This window comes from Carassius carassius, chromosome 5 (assembly GCF_963082965.1).
Source record: "Carassius carassius chromosome 5, fCarCar2.1, whole genome shotgun sequence".
In the NCBI taxonomy this organism is placed as follows: domain Eukaryota; kingdom Metazoa; phylum Chordata; class Actinopteri; order Cypriniformes; family Cyprinidae; genus Carassius; species Carassius carassius.
The window spans coordinates 824,317-845,707 of record NC_081759.1 but is presented as its reverse complement, the minus strand read 5'-3'; the positions used below and the strand labels follow the sequence as shown (position 1 = coordinate 845,707).

Sequence of the window (21,391 nt, the reverse complement as noted above, 5' to 3'; positions counted from 1 at the left end):
AGTGAATCATTTTATGAACCATATGATTCATTTGAATCAGTTGTGTTTTCCTCATAACACCCATGTGAAAAACTCTGTCACTATCGAATGTCATGACATTTAGACATTTAATTGTGGCTTAAGTGCAAGTTATTTTATTGTTGACTTAGATTGTCTAGATTTAAACTTTTTTTAGAATGTTTAAATCTAGATATAAACTTTGTCCATTCTTTGTGTGCAACATTTCCGTCAGTGACTTTCTCTGCCTACATACAGTAAGAGACTCGTGATTCAGAGAGGGAAAGACTCATGTGTATTAATGACTGTGGAACTATGGGAAAGTGTATTACCCTTCGGGGAGTCGGTGTCGTCTTCTGGCCCGTGAGCTCAGGGACCACTGCAGCCAAACACACATACGAAACAAAAACAAGAAGAGCCAAAGTAATGAACAGAAATACAGATGCACACAAGCTCATTCCAGAAGATGCAGTTATCACGAGACTCCAGATCACACTTTGGAGAGATAATGCATCCTTAAACAGCAGGAAATCAAGCATTTGAGAGCCAAAAGAAGCTTAGAGATACAGAAAGAAGAAGAAATGCATTTATCAAACCCTGTGCTCATTCATCTAACTTTTCTAGTCAAGCTCATTCTTTAAGTTAAGGAGGATAAACAGTGATGTTAAACTCATCAACCAGCTGTCAAAGAGTTTAAGTTCATAAAAATGTCGTGTTGTAGATCTACGTTTCCTAAATAAGGGCTTCCAACCTTCCAGCTCTCAAGATAGTCAATATTCCTCAAGTTTGTTTCCTTTTCTAAATTTTGGTCTGACGATGACAGAACTTTATAAAATGAAAGGTTAAACTGTGACAGAGGGTTGTAGAGTTGTATGATGTGTGTGAGTTGAGGAGCAGGAAGGGGAGGAGTTCTGGTGGAGTGGGCATGTCTGTCTGTCCGTGTCTGTCCTCGCTGTCTGTCACGAGGTTTGGGAGGGGCTAATAGTCTAAGAGGGAGGAGTCTGTGGGTCGGTTGGGTCGAGTAGGTGATGCTGGGGGTCGTCGGCTGCCATGGAAACACAGAGAGAAGATGGATGAGTAACACACACACACACACACACACGCACACAGCAAACATCCACAAAATTATGTTCATTAAATGTGAAAATTTCGTTCACATGAGAAAGTATAAATATTTTGCACTGAGTAATTTTCTCTCATTAGAGTTCATGAAAGTAAAATACAGTAAATTACTGAAAGCAGCATCATTCAGGATATTTAATCTCATAGTTTTGCCATTGTTATGAATCAGATATGTCTTATCATAATATTAATAACTTTTTAATAGAATGTATTTAAAATAAATTCAAACTTTATTAGGGTTAGGGTTTATTAGGTTTAATGGTGATAAAATAAATTCTGCAAGAAATAACTAAATGTGTGTGTGTGTGTATATATATATATATATATATATATATATATATATATATATATATATATATATATATATATATATATATACTAACCATTATTTAATAATACAAATTATACTTTTTATTAAATAAAAAAAGATTAATATATTTATTTAAAAAAGCAAAACAGCATTTTTGACATTAAACAAAATCAAGAAATCAATTAAATAATAGTTCAATATCTAATAATAAAATATCTAATAATAATTTAATAATATTAATACTTTTCATTGAATACAAATGTTATAAATTATTGTTTATTTGTTTGTTTATTAAAAACAACAAAAAATAAAACGGTTTGATCAATATTGATCCTGTGCAGACAGAGACATGTTTTGAAACATGTTAAACAGCATTCAGAGATCACACCATGACAGAATGAGATGCCATGAAGAGACAAACAACATGGACACTTCACCTTTGACCCCACTGTTCAGTTTCACCCAAAAGGTCACATGTGCAGCATTTGACTGGATGTTTGTAGTGGTTTTTTATAAAAAAGGATCATAAATAACGAGGGCAAAACTGAAATTAAACAAGTGCACAGGATTGCAGAAGGAAAGGCTTTTCAGATCTTAATAAATGAAATAAAACTGAAACCAAATCAACCTGATGCACACATTCAGAGAACTGGTGTAATGTTTGCACATTACAGAGTCTGTTCTGAGACCTGCTGTCCATCAAAAAAAAAATCACCAATCAGAAAATGAGATGCAAGCTGGGAAAAGATGTGATTGGCTGTCGGAAAGATTTTCACATTCAGTAATTTAGATCTGCTATAAACATGTAGAAGAACATGACATGCTGTTGATTTACCCCAGATAATACTGTAACTGACTCATCCCTGAGTCTGTCAATAGAAAGCCAACTGCATGTCTCAGAGCTTTGGTTGCATTTAACCAGAACATTCCCATTGAAAGTGTTTATGTCTAATGTCAATTAAAAGCGTCCCAATAGATCACCTCTGGACTGTTGTATGTGTGTGTGCGAGGGTCTCAGAGACAGTGGGTCATGCAGAGGGACGGGGAATGGCAAGAGAGAACCACAGACGTACCAGAAGTGTTAGTCCTCATTGGTCACTGATTGTAATTCTGTGAAAAATGATCAATATCAGCAGGAGGGGCGGAGCCAGAGCGATGGGAGGAGCAAGAGAAGGATGAGCGAGACACACACAGTTAACATGGAGGAGACAGAAACATCAACACTTCTCCAATCCAAGCTAACCAGAGACTGACGTCCAAAACCTCTGTCTGAGGATTTAACAGCCAATTATGAATTTCAAAGCATCCACAATATGTCAGAATCATCTTAAGCCATTATGGATTTTTTTTTTAAGTTCAGAGGTTTTGCAAATCATGTGCATTTGCATATTTAATTTATCAGGGACTTCAGCGTTGAAATTAGGATTTATTTCGGGTCAGAATGAAAGGTGTGTGAGTGACTGCTGGGATGTGTGTGTGTGTGTGTGTGTGTGTTGCTGCCAGGATGCAAGCACTTTCTGTTAGTGTTAGAAAGAGTCAAATCACACGCAACAGAGAACAAATTCAGCAATGAAAACAAAACTGAAGCAGAAACATCCCTCCGGCCGTCCTGTGGACAGTTAGTAAAGCGTCTGAAGTGTGCCGGCGTGATCCAGACATTCATTCATGAGATATGCTGCTGACTGTCAGAGCTGGGTGATATAGTTAAAGCGTTCAAATTAATTAGATTTATAAGCCCTTTGATGATGTTTTGATGTACCATCATTTCATTTAAACAATCGTAGGCAAGATGCACAGTGCTAAATACCAGATGTAAACAGGGAAAAGATATTTAATCAGTCTGTAAGTTTGTAATTTATTTTTATACATACATGTATATTAAGTACCATTTAAATTTAGGGTATGCACGATATTTTCTGAAATAAATGATTACTTAAATTTACTACAGATTCACTACAAATTTTTATGTTTTTTTTATAAATTTTTATAAATTTTTACAAATTTGAATTTTTACATTTTTATGTTTTTAAAATATAAAACTTCTTTACTTAAACAACTATTTAAAATATTTTTTAATGATAATTCTTTTTCCAAGGAGGCAGTAAATGGATCAAAAGTGACATCAAGAACATTATTTATAATGTTACAATTTAAAATAAATGTTGTCCTTTTGACCTTTCTAATCATTTGTGAATCCTGAAAAATTTAATTTGTCACAGTTTCCACAAAAATATTGTGCAACACAACTGTGTTCAACATTGATAATAATTAGAAATGTTTCTCGAGCAGTAAATCATCATATTATTCTGATTTCTGAAGACACTGTGTCACTGAAGACTGGAGGAATGATGCTGAAAATACAGCGGAGCATCACAGAAATACATTACACTTTAATTTAATATATTCACATAGAACAGTTTTTTAAAATAGTAATAATATTTCAACATGGGAAGCATAAGAGACTTTCATAGACATTAAAAATTGCTCCCAAAACTTTCGAATGGTAGTGTATTTATGCTAAAATATTGTAATATATGAAAAATGCCATCCAGATATTTCTGTCACGAGAAAAGGAAGAATCCTGAATCTAGTCTAATGATCCAATCTTTGAAAAAACAAGAATATTTGTCAAAATATTCACAGTGTTAAACTCATTGTGAATGTTTGTTATATCACCCAGCTCTACAGAGAACACACAGTGCATCTAATGGTTTAAATCTGTAATGTTTGAGCGATCATAGGCGATAAAAGCAGCACGCCTGACTGTGCATATCTGAATCTGATCTGATGATACTTTGATAAACATTGAGCTGAGTTTCAGTGATGGCTGCTTATGGTTTAAACACTGGTATGGTGACGGTTAACTCACCCACACCACTGCACTTACTCCAGCGAAAGAGTCTCACATTCCACGGCTAACAGCAAACACATCTTATTATTAGACTGCAAGACTAGAAAGATAGTATTCTTTGAGCGTTTCTGAATGTTTCATGGACACTGTGTATGATTCCTGCTGCTCTAGCGACACCAGACAGAATTGTCTGTCTTCCATTGGTTGGACAAACATATATACCTGCTGTTCGCTACTCCATTTGGTGCTAGCACTGCAGAAATAACACATTTGTATGCCTCAATCTGAGTGCATTATGATTGTTTTCCAGCACATATACATCGTTTAATTAGCAGTTTCTACTGTCTGAGGTAATAGAGTGTCACCTGGGCACGCCGGGTGGAGCACGGTTAGGCCGGGACGGGACCTGGGGGGGGGGGGCGCCGAAGGGGTCCGGAGAGGCTCCCGGGCGAGAGGGAACTGGTGGCCCTCCGGCTGCAGGGGGCCCTGGGGCCGAGCCACGAGAACCTGGGCGTGCAGGAGGTCCCGGAGGAGGGGCCCGTCTCTGAGGGGTCGGGCTGGCCGCCGGAGACCTAACAGAGAAATATTGTTTCTTCTTATTACATTTTTTCTAATAAAATGTAAAGCGCAACAAAGGCAGTGATTAATCAGATATTAGCTAATTACATATTTAATTTTAGGCATCTCATGTTTTTGTGGTGGCCGGATTGCTCATTTCACACTGCAACAGCAGGTGGCGCTACTATACCATTCTGTTACTAAGAATTTGTAGTGTATTAATAGATATCAGTTGTTTTAAACTGATTGAGGTGGCTGGTTCTGACATCATGACGTAAGGCCGAGCTCATGAATATTAATGAGTTTCTGCTCACATTGCCATGGAACCTAACTGAACTGTCCTCTCAAAGAAGTTCAGAACATAACGATTAATATTCATGAGCCTAGCATTTACCCAAACAGGAAGAGTAAATTAAGTACACAATGTATCTGTAAGAGCTGTATATAAATAATAATTATTATTATGGTTTATAATAAAGTATTTAAAGTATATATTTATTTTGGTATAGGATATTATTGTACTTTATGAACGTTTACTACTTTAATAAATTATAAATATAAGAATTATTATGATTTACAACTTAAAATTAAATTATAATAGCTTATAGGCTAATTATATTTATTCCATTATAGGGTGTTATTATACTTCATAACCTTTTACAACTTTTACTTATTTCACTGTGATGATTTTGGAGATCTGAAGGATTTGCTATTTTTTTTTTTTTTTTACCAAAATATCTTAAATAATAAATAATAAAAGAAAAGCTATTTATTAAGTTAAAATTATGATTACAAATAAAGTGTTGAGCATTTAAAATTCTCAGTGACATTTTGAAGACCTATCTCTCGATCAAGACATTCATTCCCCACTGAAGTCATAATTTCCTGGATTAGTCCATCAGTTTATCTGTGTGTCTGTCCTCTGAACGCACCGTCCTCCGGAGCCCGTGCGCTGCACCTGGAGCCAGGAGTCGTCCACAGGTGGAGGCAGAGAGGTGGTGATGGTGGTGGTGCTGATGTCCCCGATGATGCTCAGTGCTTCTCTGAGCGCGTGGTACATGCGTAGCATCTCATCTCGCCGCTGCGCTTGTTCGGCTGACTCCTCCATCAGCGTGTTCTGATCTCCACACGAGTACAGCTGAGCCAGCAGCTCCGCATTGATGAACTCCTTCGTCTGAGACACAACACACTCACTCACAACAGTGTTCTTCAGGATGATAGTCAGCGAAATCTCAGTTTTTCAAATTTAGGGAAGTCTAGAAGTGTGCATTTGTGTGTGTGTCTTTTTTTTGAGTATCATACTTGATCCTTCAGGTTTTTATGGCTCATACTGTCTAATACAGTGAGAATACGGAGGACAAAACAGCTCAGTTTTATTCAGAGACTGATATTTAGCCGATATAATGAAATTTTGATCTTGATGATCTTTATAACAGTACAGCAGATACTGACATAAAATGATCTCAATATCAGTGGTCAGTCTATATCTCCAATTTTATGTCCTAGGAAGATGATCCAAACATATAATGCAATCCAGTGATCCAGTGAAGTATGTAAAAAAGTGTGTCCAAAATAAATGCATCATCTGAAGCTGAATAAATGATCTCTCCAGTGATGTGTGGTTTGTTCGGAGGACAATATTTGTCTGAGATACAACTATTTGTAAATCTGGAATCTGAGGGAGCAAAAAAATCTAAATATTGAGAAAATCATCTTTAAAGTTGTTCAGATGAAGTTTTTAGCAATGCATATTACTAATCAAACATTAAGTTTTGATATATTTATGGTAGGTAATTTACAAAATACATTCATGGAACATGATCTTTAATTAATATCCTAATGATTTTTGGCATAAAAGAAAAATTTGTAATTTTGGCCCATACTTAGTATACATACATGTATTGTTGTCTATTGCTCCAAATATACCTGTGCTACTGATGACTGCTTTTGTACTGCAGGGGCTCATATAGGACTGTCTTAGTTGTGGATATTTAATGAATCAACCCTTGTGGGGTTTGAAGTAACAACCTTTCACCACTTGAGCATCTCTGCTACAGAGCAGCTTACATTACTGATCATCAGATGCATGATGGTCTTGGGCATCAGGTCTCGTACAGTCTTGTTGACGATGCTCATGTAGGAGTCCACCAGGTTTCGGATGGTCTCCACCTGCCTCTCCAGCTGAGGGTCCATGGAGTGCATGAAGTTGTCCGACCCATTCTCGTCTCCAGCGTCGCTCTACAGACAAACACAGACACAATCACACAAACACAGGAGACAGCAATGCAGAGATTCATAAAAAATCCAAACGCTATTCAAAGCTTGTACCTTTTCCTTCTCCTAGAGTGACGCCACGGGACGCAGCGTGAGAGAGAGAGAAAAGCATTTTGAGTTGCATCAGTTCTATGTATTCATTCGTACTCACATCTGATGAATCTGAACACACACCACCACGCGCTCAGGATAGACGCCGGCACGCATGAATGACGCTTTCCACCCGTCCACATCCTCCTGAGTCTCACAGGCCAGCTCCAGCTGACGGTAGTCCTTATACACGTTCCTGTCATGGCATTACATGCATTAGATTAGACTTTAAAATCTTTTGAGGAGCGTTTGTTTCCAGAAGGAGGAATGATCTTCACAAGCCTCCAGAACATCTCACATCTTCTGAGGAGCCTTAATTTCTTCAGCTCTCCATCACTGTGTTATATGTGCGGATCATTTACATCTCGACACATTACTGGAGATATAGAGCGATATTTAGATCTGCTCTACTGTTAGAAAGATCTCTTTGATTTACATCACAAGCAGCGGGATATCATAAATATCGGCATCTGCACCAAATTCATATTTTTGCTCAGTTTGAGTCTCTGAATAAAATGGAGCTGTTCTTTTCTTTTCTTTTTTTTTTATACATATTCTCACTGTATCAGACAATATGAGCCAGAAAAGCCTGATGATCAAATATGATACCCAACAAAAAAACACAAACATTTAAAGAAAAAAAAAAGAAAAGTTAAAAGTTTCAATAAACTGTTACATTATAAAATGGCTTTTACTTTATATTTCAGGCTTTACAATAATAAAACAAGCTTATTGAAATTGCAAACTCTGATCATTCTGTGATTAATTCATCAGTGCATGTTATTCCAAAGAAAAAATATATATTTAAAAAATATCTTCATCCATCATTGAAATCACTTTGTTTAAACGTCTTGAACGTTTTTTCAATATTATTCATTTTGTTCCCAATGAAAATCCTGGTTTACTATGTACATGACAAATGTTAAGCTTTTTTTTTTTTCGATCATAATTAAGGATTATGACCTCTGACCTTTGCTCAGTGTTGAACAGGGCAAAGATGTGTTTGCTGGACATGAAGCCCTTCTCCACGTCTCTGAGCTTCAGATTGTCCACCTGTAGCATGTACTTCTTCTCTTTCTCCTGCGGGGGGCAGAACAGAGTTTCCTGAGATTAATGAAGTGTGTTCAGCGCCTTTCACATGCTGACTGTGAGCGTGTGTGTGAGTGTGTGTGTGAGAGAGAGAGAACTGTGTACATATATATATATATATATATATATATATATATATTGAGCAGAGTGATTTTAGCCTCCGCCACATGCGGCTGGAACTGATTAGAGCCGTCAGAGCTAAAATAAACCGTCAGGGCGGATGGTTGATGGTGTAGTCTGAAAGCTGACTGGTGCACCACAGCCGCCTGGCTGGCCGTCAGGGGCCCAGAGCCCGGGGCCCGGCCCCATATATTCCCCTGCCCACCAGAGCGAGCACCGCGCCCTGCCGTAACGCCCGTAAAAACACACCGGCCAGCTGGAGCGGACGAAAAAAGAACAGGACACGTGATGCTTCCCGCGGTAGAGAGATTTCTGATTGGTGCTCATGAGATGTTGTAGCTTTTTTTCCGTCCTTAAATTACATAGATAAAAATACTTAATGATAATAAGCCTGTTGAAAACATTAACTAAAACTAAAAAATAAATAAAAAATAATAATAATTGGCTTTAAATAAAATAAAATGTAAAATAATATAATAATGTAAAAGAACAAGAATCATCTAGTGAAGGCAACATTTCTCATTTTTATTTTGTTTAAGCTGAAGTACAAAAAAAACTAAAGCTAAAATAAAAATCTATAAAAAACTATATTGGAATTTTGAGTTTGAGTTCATATTGAGACTCTGGGGAATCTGAGCACAGTTTGAGACATTGAGAGCTCTTCTGAAACTGCAGGATTTAATGCGATCACATTTGGGATTTTCTTTTATTTTGTGTTTCCACGAATGTCAAGGGTTTTCCGAGTGTTTAACGTGTGTCCGCTCGATCAGGTGCTCATGCCAGCTGGAACTGATGCTCATCAGATATAAAACATACCGTATCTTCCACACACACACACACACACACACACACTCGCAGCCGCTCAGTGAGTCACACTTTTCCTTCTCCTCAGCCAGATTTTGGGAAGAGAGGCTTGAGGAGAGGAGAGGAGGGAGGCGGATCTTCTGGGAGAAGGATTATATGAGAGAGACGAGTGCAGGGAAAAGAGCAAACAGAGATGATAGAAAGATCATGTCTGCGCTCTTAAAGGAACAATGCAGAGAAAAGTGAACATTCAGTCCTCAACGACACAATGGTGCTTTTCAGATGAATTGTTTCTTTAAAAAAAAATAAAGTACAAATTTACATTTTTTTTTAAATTTACTCACTAGCCACAAACCAAAACATGTACATTATAATTAAATATATCTGGAAAGTAGCTTATCACAGTGCTTCACTTTTTCCAATATTTTGTTATGTTACAGCCTTACTCCAAAATGGATTAAATTAATTATATTCCTAAAATTCTAACAGGTTAAGAAACTATATGTAACTATATTTAACCTATAAAAATGTTGGTGATATGAAATGGTTTGACAATCGTTTTGTTTCTCTTTTGTCAAGCATTAGTGCCAACAAAGTAAAGGTTAATGAAATAACTCAAAACTATGTTAATTTTCTTCATTTCTTTTTAAAATTATATTTATTCATTTATGTATTGAAGGATGAAAAGTGACCCAGCAAAAAATAAATAAACACTAAAATAAATAAAAGGAGAAAAAAAAGACCCACAGAGCCATATATATACAGAGCAGCAGACCACAGCGCTTGCGACTAACCACACACACAGTCACACTCACACACACACACACTCACACTCACACACACACACACACGCATGGAAGTCATCAGAGGGTGAGAAGTCAGACATCAGTGTATATCAGTTGTGACCTCTGACCTCCCCAGCTCGATAAACACACACACACACACACACTGAATGATTCTCCATATGCTCTTGTAAAGTCTCAACGCCTCTGGGTCTTTAAAGCCTTGAATCTCTGGAAACGTGGTGCAATTGGTTTCAGAGCAGAAAACTGATCCGTCTGATCTCCCACAGTGATTCCAGACAGGAAGTAGTGTCCGCTGATACTGAGAGGCCAATCAAACGAGGATCTAAATAACCTGCGGCTGTAGACACGCAGTCAGATTCACAAGGCATTGTTCTTGTTTTGTAAAATAATATTTTGTATTCCCACAATCATTTTATAAGAATATTTTTCTCTCTGAAGCCTACCTCTCTCATTCAGGCATGAATCCAAATGTTTACATATTGTCAACGTATCTGGATGCTTAAATATTATTTATTATGAAACAGGCTTTGTACTTCACTGGCATCGAACAGCATCCTTCACATGGGCTTTATATCAACACAGTCACGCTGAACGCAACCGATCGGACAACAGAGTATTTCATTTTGATAATTTGATAATGATTTTTGTCAAAATTTAGTTTTTCCCATATTGTTATTCTGTGCAACTTATTTACATTATGTGATAGATTGTTTTTTATGTTGTATACATTATGGGATTTTATTTAAAAAACAATAAGGTTCTATCTACACAGTCGAATGGAATGCAAAAACTTTGAAGCTCAATATCGCAAAACTACTCGGAATGCAGATAGACCCTTATAATTCCAAGGGGACGAAATACGTGACATGGTCAAACCAACGCTGGTTGGTTATACAGATCATCATTTAAAACTGTAAAGCTTTTGCAAAATAAAGAAAACTACTTCCTGCTGTCTCGTTTTCCTTTCCGTAAACTTTGAATCGTGTCACCGAAACTCAGCACTTTTTTTTGTCTTTCGTTTTGTTAAACTGTCAGTGAACTAAGTGAATCCTGATTGGTTGACAGCAAATTTCAAATATTAAATATTAAAATAAGGTTATTAACCAGTTAATGGCCATTTTAAATTTTTCGATCTCGACCTAGTTCGATCTAGTTTCTGGTTCTGTTCCTGTCAAAATCTTGTTCGTCTGCGGTTTTCGTTTTCATTCCTTGAACCGTTTCAGAGCCCTGATTAAAATGCTTTTAACTCAAACACATAGAGTCTATAATCCATAATAACACTTCCTCCAGTGAAAAAGTGTTTTGGTCTGAATCAGGAGAGAAATCTGCACAGATCAAGCAGCGTTTAAACAGATCTAAACTAATCTGTGAGAGACAACAGAAGATGCACTTTTTCACTGGAGGAAGTGTTATTATGATTATAGACTCTGTGTGTTTGAGTTAAAATCATCTTAATGCTGGATGTGTTTCATCTTTTGTCTTCTCCAGATGTTCACTGATGGACTGGAGTGCTGTGGATTATTGTGATGTTTTTATCAGACTCTCATTCTGACGGCACCCATTCACTGCAGAGCATCCATTGATGAGACATTTCTACAAACCTAATGAAGAAACAAACTCATCCTGATCTCTGATGAACTGAGGATGAGCACATATTCAGCAGACTTTGGTGAAATATTCCTTTAAGATGTTTTTCATGAATCCAAATCAAGAACGTAAATAATCACTTTCTAAGAACATTTCACCCCTCAGATCTTGCTCTTTCATTACACATTGGACATGTGGACCACAGTTTGTCGAGATCTATTTTAAAACTCATTTCAGTTAAATCTCATTTCTGTTCTAGATGAAACATAAACTAGATCTCATCAGAGATGTTTCCTTCCTATGTCCAACCACATGGACAGAACTGTGGATATTTTCCATTGTTTTGTTTTTGGTGTGACTAATACCAGCGCAATTATAAGAGCAGAGGAAGTTCAGACTCGATTCATAAACACACTTCTCACGCTTGACTGCTGCCCGCTGCGCTAATCCAAACAAAACTGCTACACAAGCACACTTTTGAGACACGTCATGTCCAAGTTCAACCAACAGAAAGACACCCTGCATCATGTAGAGCTAATGGTATCAGGTGTGATCATATATGTAGAACTAAACCAAAAAATGAAGCGGTTTGTAATGTGTGTGTGTGTGTGTGTGAGAGAGAGAGACTAAAAAGCGCTGGTGTCTTGGTTTTGCATCAAAGGCCAGAGAGACGCGGGGAGGCATCTGGGAGCAATAATGCCGCTCTAACCCCTCATTACCAAAACGACTGCGCCTTGAGCCATGGCCAACAGCAATTTTCAAAATGCATGTTTTTTTCCCTCTTTCTGTTTTTAATTCACCAAAGAAAAAAAAGGCACCGCGTCATTTTGCAGAAAGATCCCTCATCCAGCTTTGACATCTACGAGCATTTTTTGGAGTGCTAAACTAGTCACTACTCCACAAGCTCCTCACAAAAAGTATCTTGAACAAAATTCTTGTTTGATATGATTTGGTTTTAATAATCAAAGCAGTATTCATCTGGGGATATGTGGGGGACAGAATTTGTAAATTTAGATTACATAACTAAACTAAAATCTATGGAAGCACATCTCCACCACAGAATAAAGTATAATTTGACTTTTATTTAATAATTCTGACATTTTTTTCCTCAAAATTACGGGTTTACATCTTACAATTCTGACTTCTTGTAACTAAGAATAAAAGTCAGGATAATAAGATATAAATTCGGTATTGCAAAATGTAAACTCTGAATTGCGAGATACAAAGTCAGAATTGAAAGATATAAACTTAAGAGAAAACTTGGTCACCTTTTTATTTTTTATTCTAGTCTTCCAAACAAAATAGCCTCGTCAAGAACGTCAAAGACAAAAACTGTATTTATTATTATTGAAATACTTTACAACATGACTAACATTGATTTACTAAAATTATTAAAATATCCTTGACTGTGTGTGCAATAAAATGCATGCTTTACATTCATATAATATTTATTAAGACTTTGTCTATGCATCAAAAATTGCATCTAAGCTTGCAACTTCCTGTACTTATACATTTGGCAGATGCTTTCATTCAAGAGAAACCTTTGATCAGTTCATGCATCGCCTAAGAATCGGTGATTTGTTAAAATCTCACTCTGCGTTTGTTCAATTCAAAAGAGTTAATAGTGGAAAAACTTGGCAACATCTTATTTATTGTAATTAAAATTTAAAGAAATGTAAAATGCAAATAAGTAATGTAAATCTGAAATGACATTACAGTGTGTTTGGGTTCGCAGACAGAAGGGAAATTTGAGCGTGTCGAGCCAAAATGAACTGAACGTACTGAACTCTTATCATTACCAACCTCATAAAGAACATGAATGTTCCCGACAGCCGAGAGAAGTTTAATGAGAGGATGATGGTGTGTTAGCAGTGAAGGGAGGTGTTGCTTTTCTGGTAACGTTACTTCACAGTAGCAGTGAACACAGTCTTGAAGTTAAGCGTCTCAGGTGCAGGATTACAGAATTTACATACTCTCAGTGCTAACTGAGAACTGCATTAGAGTTGCATGGGTTAATTTGATTCAACACCACACTGACTGCTTAATACAAATACACTCATTTAAAATACAACTTTTTTTAGACAGAAAAAAATGCAAATGTCAAATTTAGATGTCCAATTCAACCAATTATTGCATGTAGTTAGAGAAAATAAGTAAACATTTATTATTTCTATTTTTTCTCAAATTTTTGTGGTGTTTGTGTGTTGAATCCGATATAAAAATAAATTTGATGTTCATTTAAGTTCAATTCAATAAAACATTTCAAAACACTTAAATGTGTAGTAAAATGTAAAGAAAAAAAGAATGCTTTTTTATTTTGATTATTATTATTTTAATTAATTATATGCACTGTTATATCCTTACAATTTTTCAGAACATTTTTAGTGAATTTTCCAGTTTAAAATATGTAAATGTTTTTAAAACGAGACAAAACTGTCCACAGAGAGAGTGCTGAGCCAGCTCCCCGCCGAGGCGTTTCTGAGTCCTGCTCGGCTCTGAGAGGAGAAACCGTAGCTAAAGCAAACACGGTCACCACCCAGAGCACCCGCCTGTGACTCACTACCCACAATACAACACTCACACCACATCACTGCAGAGCTGGACAGATGGGTGGAGATTAACTAGAGAACAAGAATCTGAAGTGAGTCAGAAACGACCTGATTCTTACATTTGCTCAAAAAAACGTGAGCACCGTTTATTTGTACAAAACCTAACTTAACGAGCAACAAAGCTGTCGAAAGGTTTATGACATCTGTTCTCACGCACTTCAGAAGCATCACTTTTACTCATGTTAAGACTAACTGGAAACGGTTTTGTATAGTGAGGATTAAGGTTTTTGCTCTGTATCAAACATGTTTTGATTCAACGCCACACTGCCTGCTGCACTCACATAAACCACATAAAACCATTGTGAGATGGGGGATGCAAAAAAAGTGCTTTTTCTTTCTTTTTTTTTAAATAGTTTTTTTGCTCATATAATAAAGATTCTAAAGATCTATAAAGATCTAGTTTCCCAGTTAAAATAAGATCCTTTAAAAGTACTATAAATAATGTCATGCACTAATGTGTTAATGTGTACATTTGTTAAAGGATGTTTACATGTGAATATTTCCATGATCATTGTACATGAGAAAAAAAAATCATTAATGCCATTTCTTTCAAATTATTAATTAAACAAATCTGACATCTAAATTTTTTTTAATTTGGATTAAATTAAGCATGTGAATGTTTTTCTGCTAAAATAAAATATAAACAACATTTACAATAATTAATCACAGTCATTGACATTTTAAATTTGACATCTAAAAGACTTTTAAAAAATGAATGCAATGATTTTAATACATTATTAATTTAATTTAATCAATGCACTGTTAAATTTGACATCTAAAATTGTTAAATATTTCTTGTTTTGTAGTAAAAATATTCAATGATGCTTTAACATTTACTGTAAATAATCCCATGCACAAACACAGCCAGATGACATGCACTGAATACTTAGTAGGACTGTAGTTTATCATCTTTATGTAAACCTAACTAAGTGCACTAGTAAGATGAACTTAAACAAGAGCAACATCTGTAAGAAGTAAGAAGCGTCCCCTGACAGCCAGCTGTGGTTCGGAATTATATGCGATCTCTCGCTGGTCGCCGTCACCTCCCACATCAAATCTGGTCCTGATTTCCACCCAGTTACGTGGTGCTTGGGGTGGGGTGGGGGGGTGATTGTCCAGCATAAAGGCCTCTTTATTCACACTGGACAGGGAAAGGAAATCGGCTTCAGAAGAAAAAACACGCCAGCACACCACAGGCCAGCACATCTGGAGTTATTACAAGCCCGCCGTCTTGCCAAGAAACTCCGACATTCCTGCAGCGCTACAAAGCCATGCAGCCCCCCCCCACACACAAACACACTCGAACACGCTACATGCACCCCAACCCCCTCCCCGAAATGACACAACACATGCAGAAAATGAATGCGCTTCACTTCCTGTTGACCTTTGACCCCCCACTTCCTGCCGACTCCCCAAAAAGCAGGAAAGCCAGACGGAGGCGGGAAGGAGAACGAAGCCCCGCCTCTTTCTCCTCTCTTGCTCCTTGGCTCTCTCACTAGTAAAGTTAGTTAATAGTCCAATGCCACGTCAAGCCTGCGAGTCAATGCAGAGACGAGGCGCTCGCCCACAGATGCTGATTCCAGGAGATGTTAGTGGACACACTTTTATGATTTATTCGGGAAAAAGGAATGATGGGGAAGAAGCGACGGTGAGGATGAAGAGCCTTTGAGGTCCTGCAGATGCACATTGAGAAACACTGGGAAAACTGAGATCAGCATTGGACAAACAGCTAGACTCATGCTGGAGAGGACGATGAGGTGCAGTATCTTCATCTTTTAATGAGGAATCTAGAGTTTGATGATTTATTTGTTTCTTATTACCAGCTGATCTGACTCTAATGTGAGAGCAGATGAACGTTAAAAACCATCAGCCGTGATGAAGATTATTTCAGAGGTCAGTGAGGGCAAAAGAGTGTGTGGGATTATCAAAGTCAAAATGATAAATGTATCACTAAATAACCAGAAACACAAAGAGATACATATATATATATGTATATATAGACAGATTAAAGTATGTTGATTTAATAACTTAATATATGTATATATAGACACTATAAAAGTCTCAAAAAATTAGTTAAAATATATTTTATAATATATTTTTTTTAATTATCAGAAACATGCTTAAGTACTACAATTTATTATGTTGATTAATATATGTGTGTGTGTGTGTGTGTTTAGTGTATAAAAGTCAGATGAATCATTAATCAGTTCGTACTAAATCCATGTACCTTCTCTAACGTGCAGCAGCAGAGTTTTAGGGAATTTCTATGAGAAACATGAAACCGCAGGGAATGCATCATCACTCTCAACAGGAAATAGGAAGTTTCCAATCAGAACGCATCATCATCTGTGTGTCTCACCTACATGATCTGCCTTTTTCAGACTCAGCCTCATCAGACTTGTGGCTCACTGGTTTAGTTGCGGACGCCCGTCCCGCCTGCCCAGTGTTCAGACTACCTGTTCAGGAAGTAGTGTTTGTACAGTAGTCTGCACATTGGTTAGGCTGGACGGGGATGCTCGAGACGGCCCGTCGCCATGACGACTCCAGAACACATCGCCATGACAACAGCAGATCATGATACTGATGTAATCAGCGTGTAGTGATGTCAGAGAAAGAATGAAATGCAAAATAAAGTATAAAATGATACCAACGCAAAGTGTGGAGTGTCACGTTATCTTAACAATTCACAGTGATGATAGTTGCTAAACAAAGATTTTTGAGACTCATATTGAGATGTAGACTACAGACACTGTCGAGATATGAAGCTGAGATATGAAAGCGATTCTTTTTCTTATGCGTATTCATCTGGATCTGGTTAAATAAGAGAGATGGAGAGAGTCAAAAGATAAAACGGTTTCTCAATTGGACTCATATGAAGATCTTCAGGCTTGTCTTTCACACGCTCTCAAACATCCAGACATACGAAAACCATATAAACATGTTTCCACTTAAATCTTTTCCTGGATCACAGTGTTTTCTGATCTGATGCCTTTACTTCTGCTTTCACACACTCACACACACAAACACACACTCACGCACACACACACACTCTCTCACACACACACACACACACACACACACACAGACATACACACACTCACTCACTCACACACACACACACACACACACACGTTTGTTTCTGTGTAAAGTGTGTTCATCCCATAGGTGTAATGGTTTTTATACTGTACAAACTGTATATTCTCTGGCCCTACACCAACCCTACACCTAACCCTAACCCTCACAGGAAACTTTGTGCATTTTTACTTTCTCAAAAAAACTCATTCTGTATGATTTATAAGCGTTTTGAAAAATGGGGTCATGGGTTATGTCCTCATAAGTCACCCTCTCCTTGTAATACCTGTGTCATACCCATGTCATTATACAGAGTTGTGTCCTGATATGATACAAAAACAAGAGCACACACACACTCACACACACACAGACACACACACACAGACACACACTCACTCACACGCACGCACGCACGCACACACACACAGACACACACTCACTCACACACACACACAAACTGTAAGTTGTAAATGTAGGAAACTTGAGCACTTCACATTGCATCTTAAAAAAAATGCATAATGGTGTTAAATTGAATGTGAAATTTTGAAGAAGGAAGACTGAAATAGTATTTTCTTGTAGTACATACTCTAACAACTCAAAAAACATATACTTTTACAGTGTGTTTGATGCATATGTACAAAGAATAACAATGAAAAAATAGCGTCCATCGCAATTTAAATATAGTTTGTGAACCAAACTGTACTCAAAAGTGAGTCAAATCTAACAAAACCTGCCAAAAATTAGAACAAAAAATTTATAAATAAAACAAATTCATTTTAGCAATAGGTTTGGGTTATTTTCATTCTGATTTCATTTTCATTCAGCTATATGTCCTCATTTAGTGTGTGTGTGTGTGTGTGTGTGTTTGTATCAGTACTATGTGTTTGTGTGTGTGTGCACCAGCGCTGCCCGCTTCCCCCAAACCCCCCAAAACACACCAGGCGACGAGGGAACTCACTTTGTGAAAAATTAGGTTAAGCAGAAATACATCTGCACTGAGATGTTAGGGTTAGGAAGTGATGTCACTGAGACGCTTGTTGATCATTTAGACAGAGAGTGATGAGGGTCTCGACCCTTGTGTGTGTGTGTGTGTGTGTAGGTTTGAGACTCGTGTTCATTCGCGGAAGAGTTTCTGCTGCTTTCTGAGCTCATTAGTGACTGTTTTACTTCTGAGTCGGCCTGTGTTAGTTTTGGGGCTCTGAGTGCTGGGAAACCATCATCGCCAGCCCACGATAAAATAAATATACGAGAGAGAGAGAGAGTGAGTGTGTGTGTGTGTGTGTGTGTGAAGGAGACTTTGTGTTCGCAGACAGATGAAAGTGGACTGCAGCGCCCCCCTCGCTGTCTCTGACCCACATGCTCCTAGTTAGTGACCCAAACCAGCTAACCACACACACACACACGTTTCTTTGAAAGTCAATGGTTTTATTAGGAGCAGTCCTCTCTTGGTGAGTGTGTGTGTGTGTGTGTGTGTGTGTGTGTGTGTGTGTGTGTGTGTGTGAGACAGGTCAGGCTCTGGTATGCACATGTGTGTGCCAGCTTTACCCGAGACGCCTACCTAGACACCACTTTAAAGTCAACATGGAATCAGAATGCACTATAAATAAACATGTTTACTCACTTTTATTAATCAAGAACGCATTAAATTGATCTAAAGTGACAGTGAAGACATTTATAATGTTATTTCTATTTCAAATTAATGCTGTTCTTTTTACTTTCCATTCATTCATCTAAGAATTCAAAAAAATACAATGTATCAGTTTCCTCAAGAGTTGTCAAATATTGAGTGACTGTTTTCGGTTTTTCTCAAACAGTAAATCATCATATTTTCATGATTTGTGAAGATCATGTGACACTGAAGACTGGAGGAATGATGCTGAAAATACAGCGGAGCATCACAAAAATAAATAAATTACACTTTAACACAGATTCACACAGAAATTACTTTATAATAATATTTCACAATATTAAATTGTACTGTATTTTTGATCAAATAAATGCAGCTTTGGTGAGCATCTGTGCGTTAGTTTAGTATAAATAAAATAGTTGTATATTTTTTATTAATATTAATCATTTTAATTTAAAAGTTTTAGTTAATCTGTGTTTGATTTTTTTCCTAATTTTTAATATGTATACATAATTTTTATTTCAACTGAAGTACTTTAAGTTCAACTAAATGAAAATAAGAAATGTTACAATAAATACTAGCTCAAATAAGTTTATTTTATTTCAAGTAATGACTGTGTATATGATGTTAACATGTTGTCCATTAACCCTGTTCTCTTCATATCAATATTCACCCCACCAAGTGTGACGATCAAAACATGCTTGACGACTGAGTTTAACCTTTTCTTTGCGTTTCCTTTCTGAAAGACTGAGCATGTGTGGAGAGCCGTAGGCGGCATCATCAGAGAAAAGCTCTCGCAGGTCCTGCAAGCTTCATTAAGCAGAAAAACCTTCCAGTGCTGGAAAATATTCCAGCCAAAAACACGCCAGGGGAAAAAGAGCGTCAAGTCAGCAGAAGCCTGCAAAACGGGACGGCTCGGAAATAACCCAATTGAGATCATTCCTTTTCTATAGCGGAAAACTGATATAAATAATTCCACATTAAAGCGTGGCGTTAAAGCTGAAGGGAGTGATGATTGGTGAGCAGCAGGCGTGATGGCGCCGCTGTTTGAGCGAAGCACGCGGACGATTCGAGGCAGAGATCCAACGTAAATCAAGACGATGTTGCTTTAACTTTGAAGTGAATGATCAGTTGTGATGCGGTCGTGAGACTGAAGCCAGACAGAACCCAGTTCAACAAAGCATTGAGCCTAAAGTGTGTCATTTTTTGTCATCTTCTGTCTTAAAGTCACACATTTGCAGTCTGTTTGAGCTTCCTGACCGACCCGACAGCAGCACTCGACCAAAACACATCTCACCTCGTCATCCTTGTACCAGGACAGAGATTCGGCCGTCAGGACAAACCAGTACTCTTTAGCGCCGCCCTTCATGATGCCAATGTTATTGATGGTCAGCCAGCCCTTCCTGATCACCTGAAACACATCAGCCACGAAATATTACAGAAAAACAACCATCTGTGTGCAATGATAAACACTTCGAAATTCACTAAATTCAATTTAAAGCCTTAAAAAAACTTAAATCAGAGCCATGGCACTGGAGATGCAAAATAGAAAAGAAAAAGAAAGTCTTTTCTGGGAAATGCAACAAAATGACGTTCACTGTATGCTTGAAACAATGAAAAGAAGTTTTCTCTTTGATTCAGTTTTTTCAGTTTTGTCAGATATTTGTTCATTTTATCATGAACATAAGTTTGAACAATTTTACAAAATAAAACGACTTTGTTTCTCAAGTAAATGTTCTTTAGACACTTGAAAAATACTGAAGAACAGCACTTTTTGATCAGAAGGTACAGTAAAAGTTATTTCCATTTTCTAGTATTTTGTCTTAAAAGGTAATGGTGAACTGTGTTTAATAAACTTTGAATTAACAACTCGTTTACATACTGTATATGAGAACACACAATTTCTTCACTTGAGTCTTAAACCGTCTTAAATGTCAATTTACATACAGAAATACATTGTATTTTGCTATTATTCTGTTCTAATCATGAATTAAGTGAAACAAGTTCAATGACACATAAGACGTTTAAGACAATGATAAAGGAAAATGTTGTATTAATTGCTTAAATAGCCCTATAACATTTTTATACAAAATATCATTTCTTAATTATTTTTATTTGGGGGTGAATTATGGCCAGACAAGTTCTTAACAGGTTCATCTCATCTTAACACTGAACATCAGAAAAGCTGGCATGAAGAGAAGAAGCAAAGCAAACCCTCTGTAGTGCACACTATACAGTCATTACACACGACTGACATCTTCAGTGATGCCACGGCTTCAGGGAGACACGCAGAAATGAGTTTGATTGTGCAGCGAAAGCATCTTATGCAACCGCTGAATACAGACTCACAGATGTAGACTAGACAAGCATGTGCGTAAGAGTCCAGTCTTGTGTAACACGTATGCTTTAGAAAACACACAGACGACGAGTCCACTTACCATGATTTCATCCTGATGCAAACAAGACATGACAGAA

The 21,391-nt window shown here is 37.2% G+C and overlaps 1 protein-coding gene across 3 annotated transcripts in view; it reads right to left on the bottom strand.

Moving 5' to 3' along the window:
- Positions 1-382: 382 nt before the first annotated feature.
- Positions 383-21,391, bottom strand: part of dnm1a (dynamin 1a) — a 52,596-nt gene continuing 31,587 nt past the window's right edge. For 2 of the 3 annotated variants that reach the window (XR_009433819.1, XR_009433818.1), the window contains exons 14-19: positions 21,355-21,366; positions 20,214-20,327; positions 8,173-8,282; positions 7,264-7,398; positions 6,906-7,076; positions 5,873-6,012 (exon numbers count right to left, since the gene is read on the bottom strand). Coding sequence is in view for 1 of the 3 variants with exons in the window: in XM_059549333.1 (XP_059405316.1) it covers positions 976-1,042; positions 4,646-4,852; positions 5,771-6,012; positions 6,906-7,076; positions 7,167-7,178; positions 7,287-7,398; positions 8,173-8,282; positions 20,214-20,327; positions 21,355-21,366 (1,047 nt within the window). In the remaining 2 variants the exon portion in view is untranslated. Of the gene's footprint in view, positions 1,043-4,645; positions 4,853-5,770; positions 6,013-6,905; positions 7,077-7,166; positions 7,179-7,263; positions 7,399-8,172; positions 8,283-20,213; positions 20,328-21,354; positions 21,367-21,391 lie in introns of those variants that run through there. The other variant, XM_059549333.1, reaches the window with a different exon arrangement.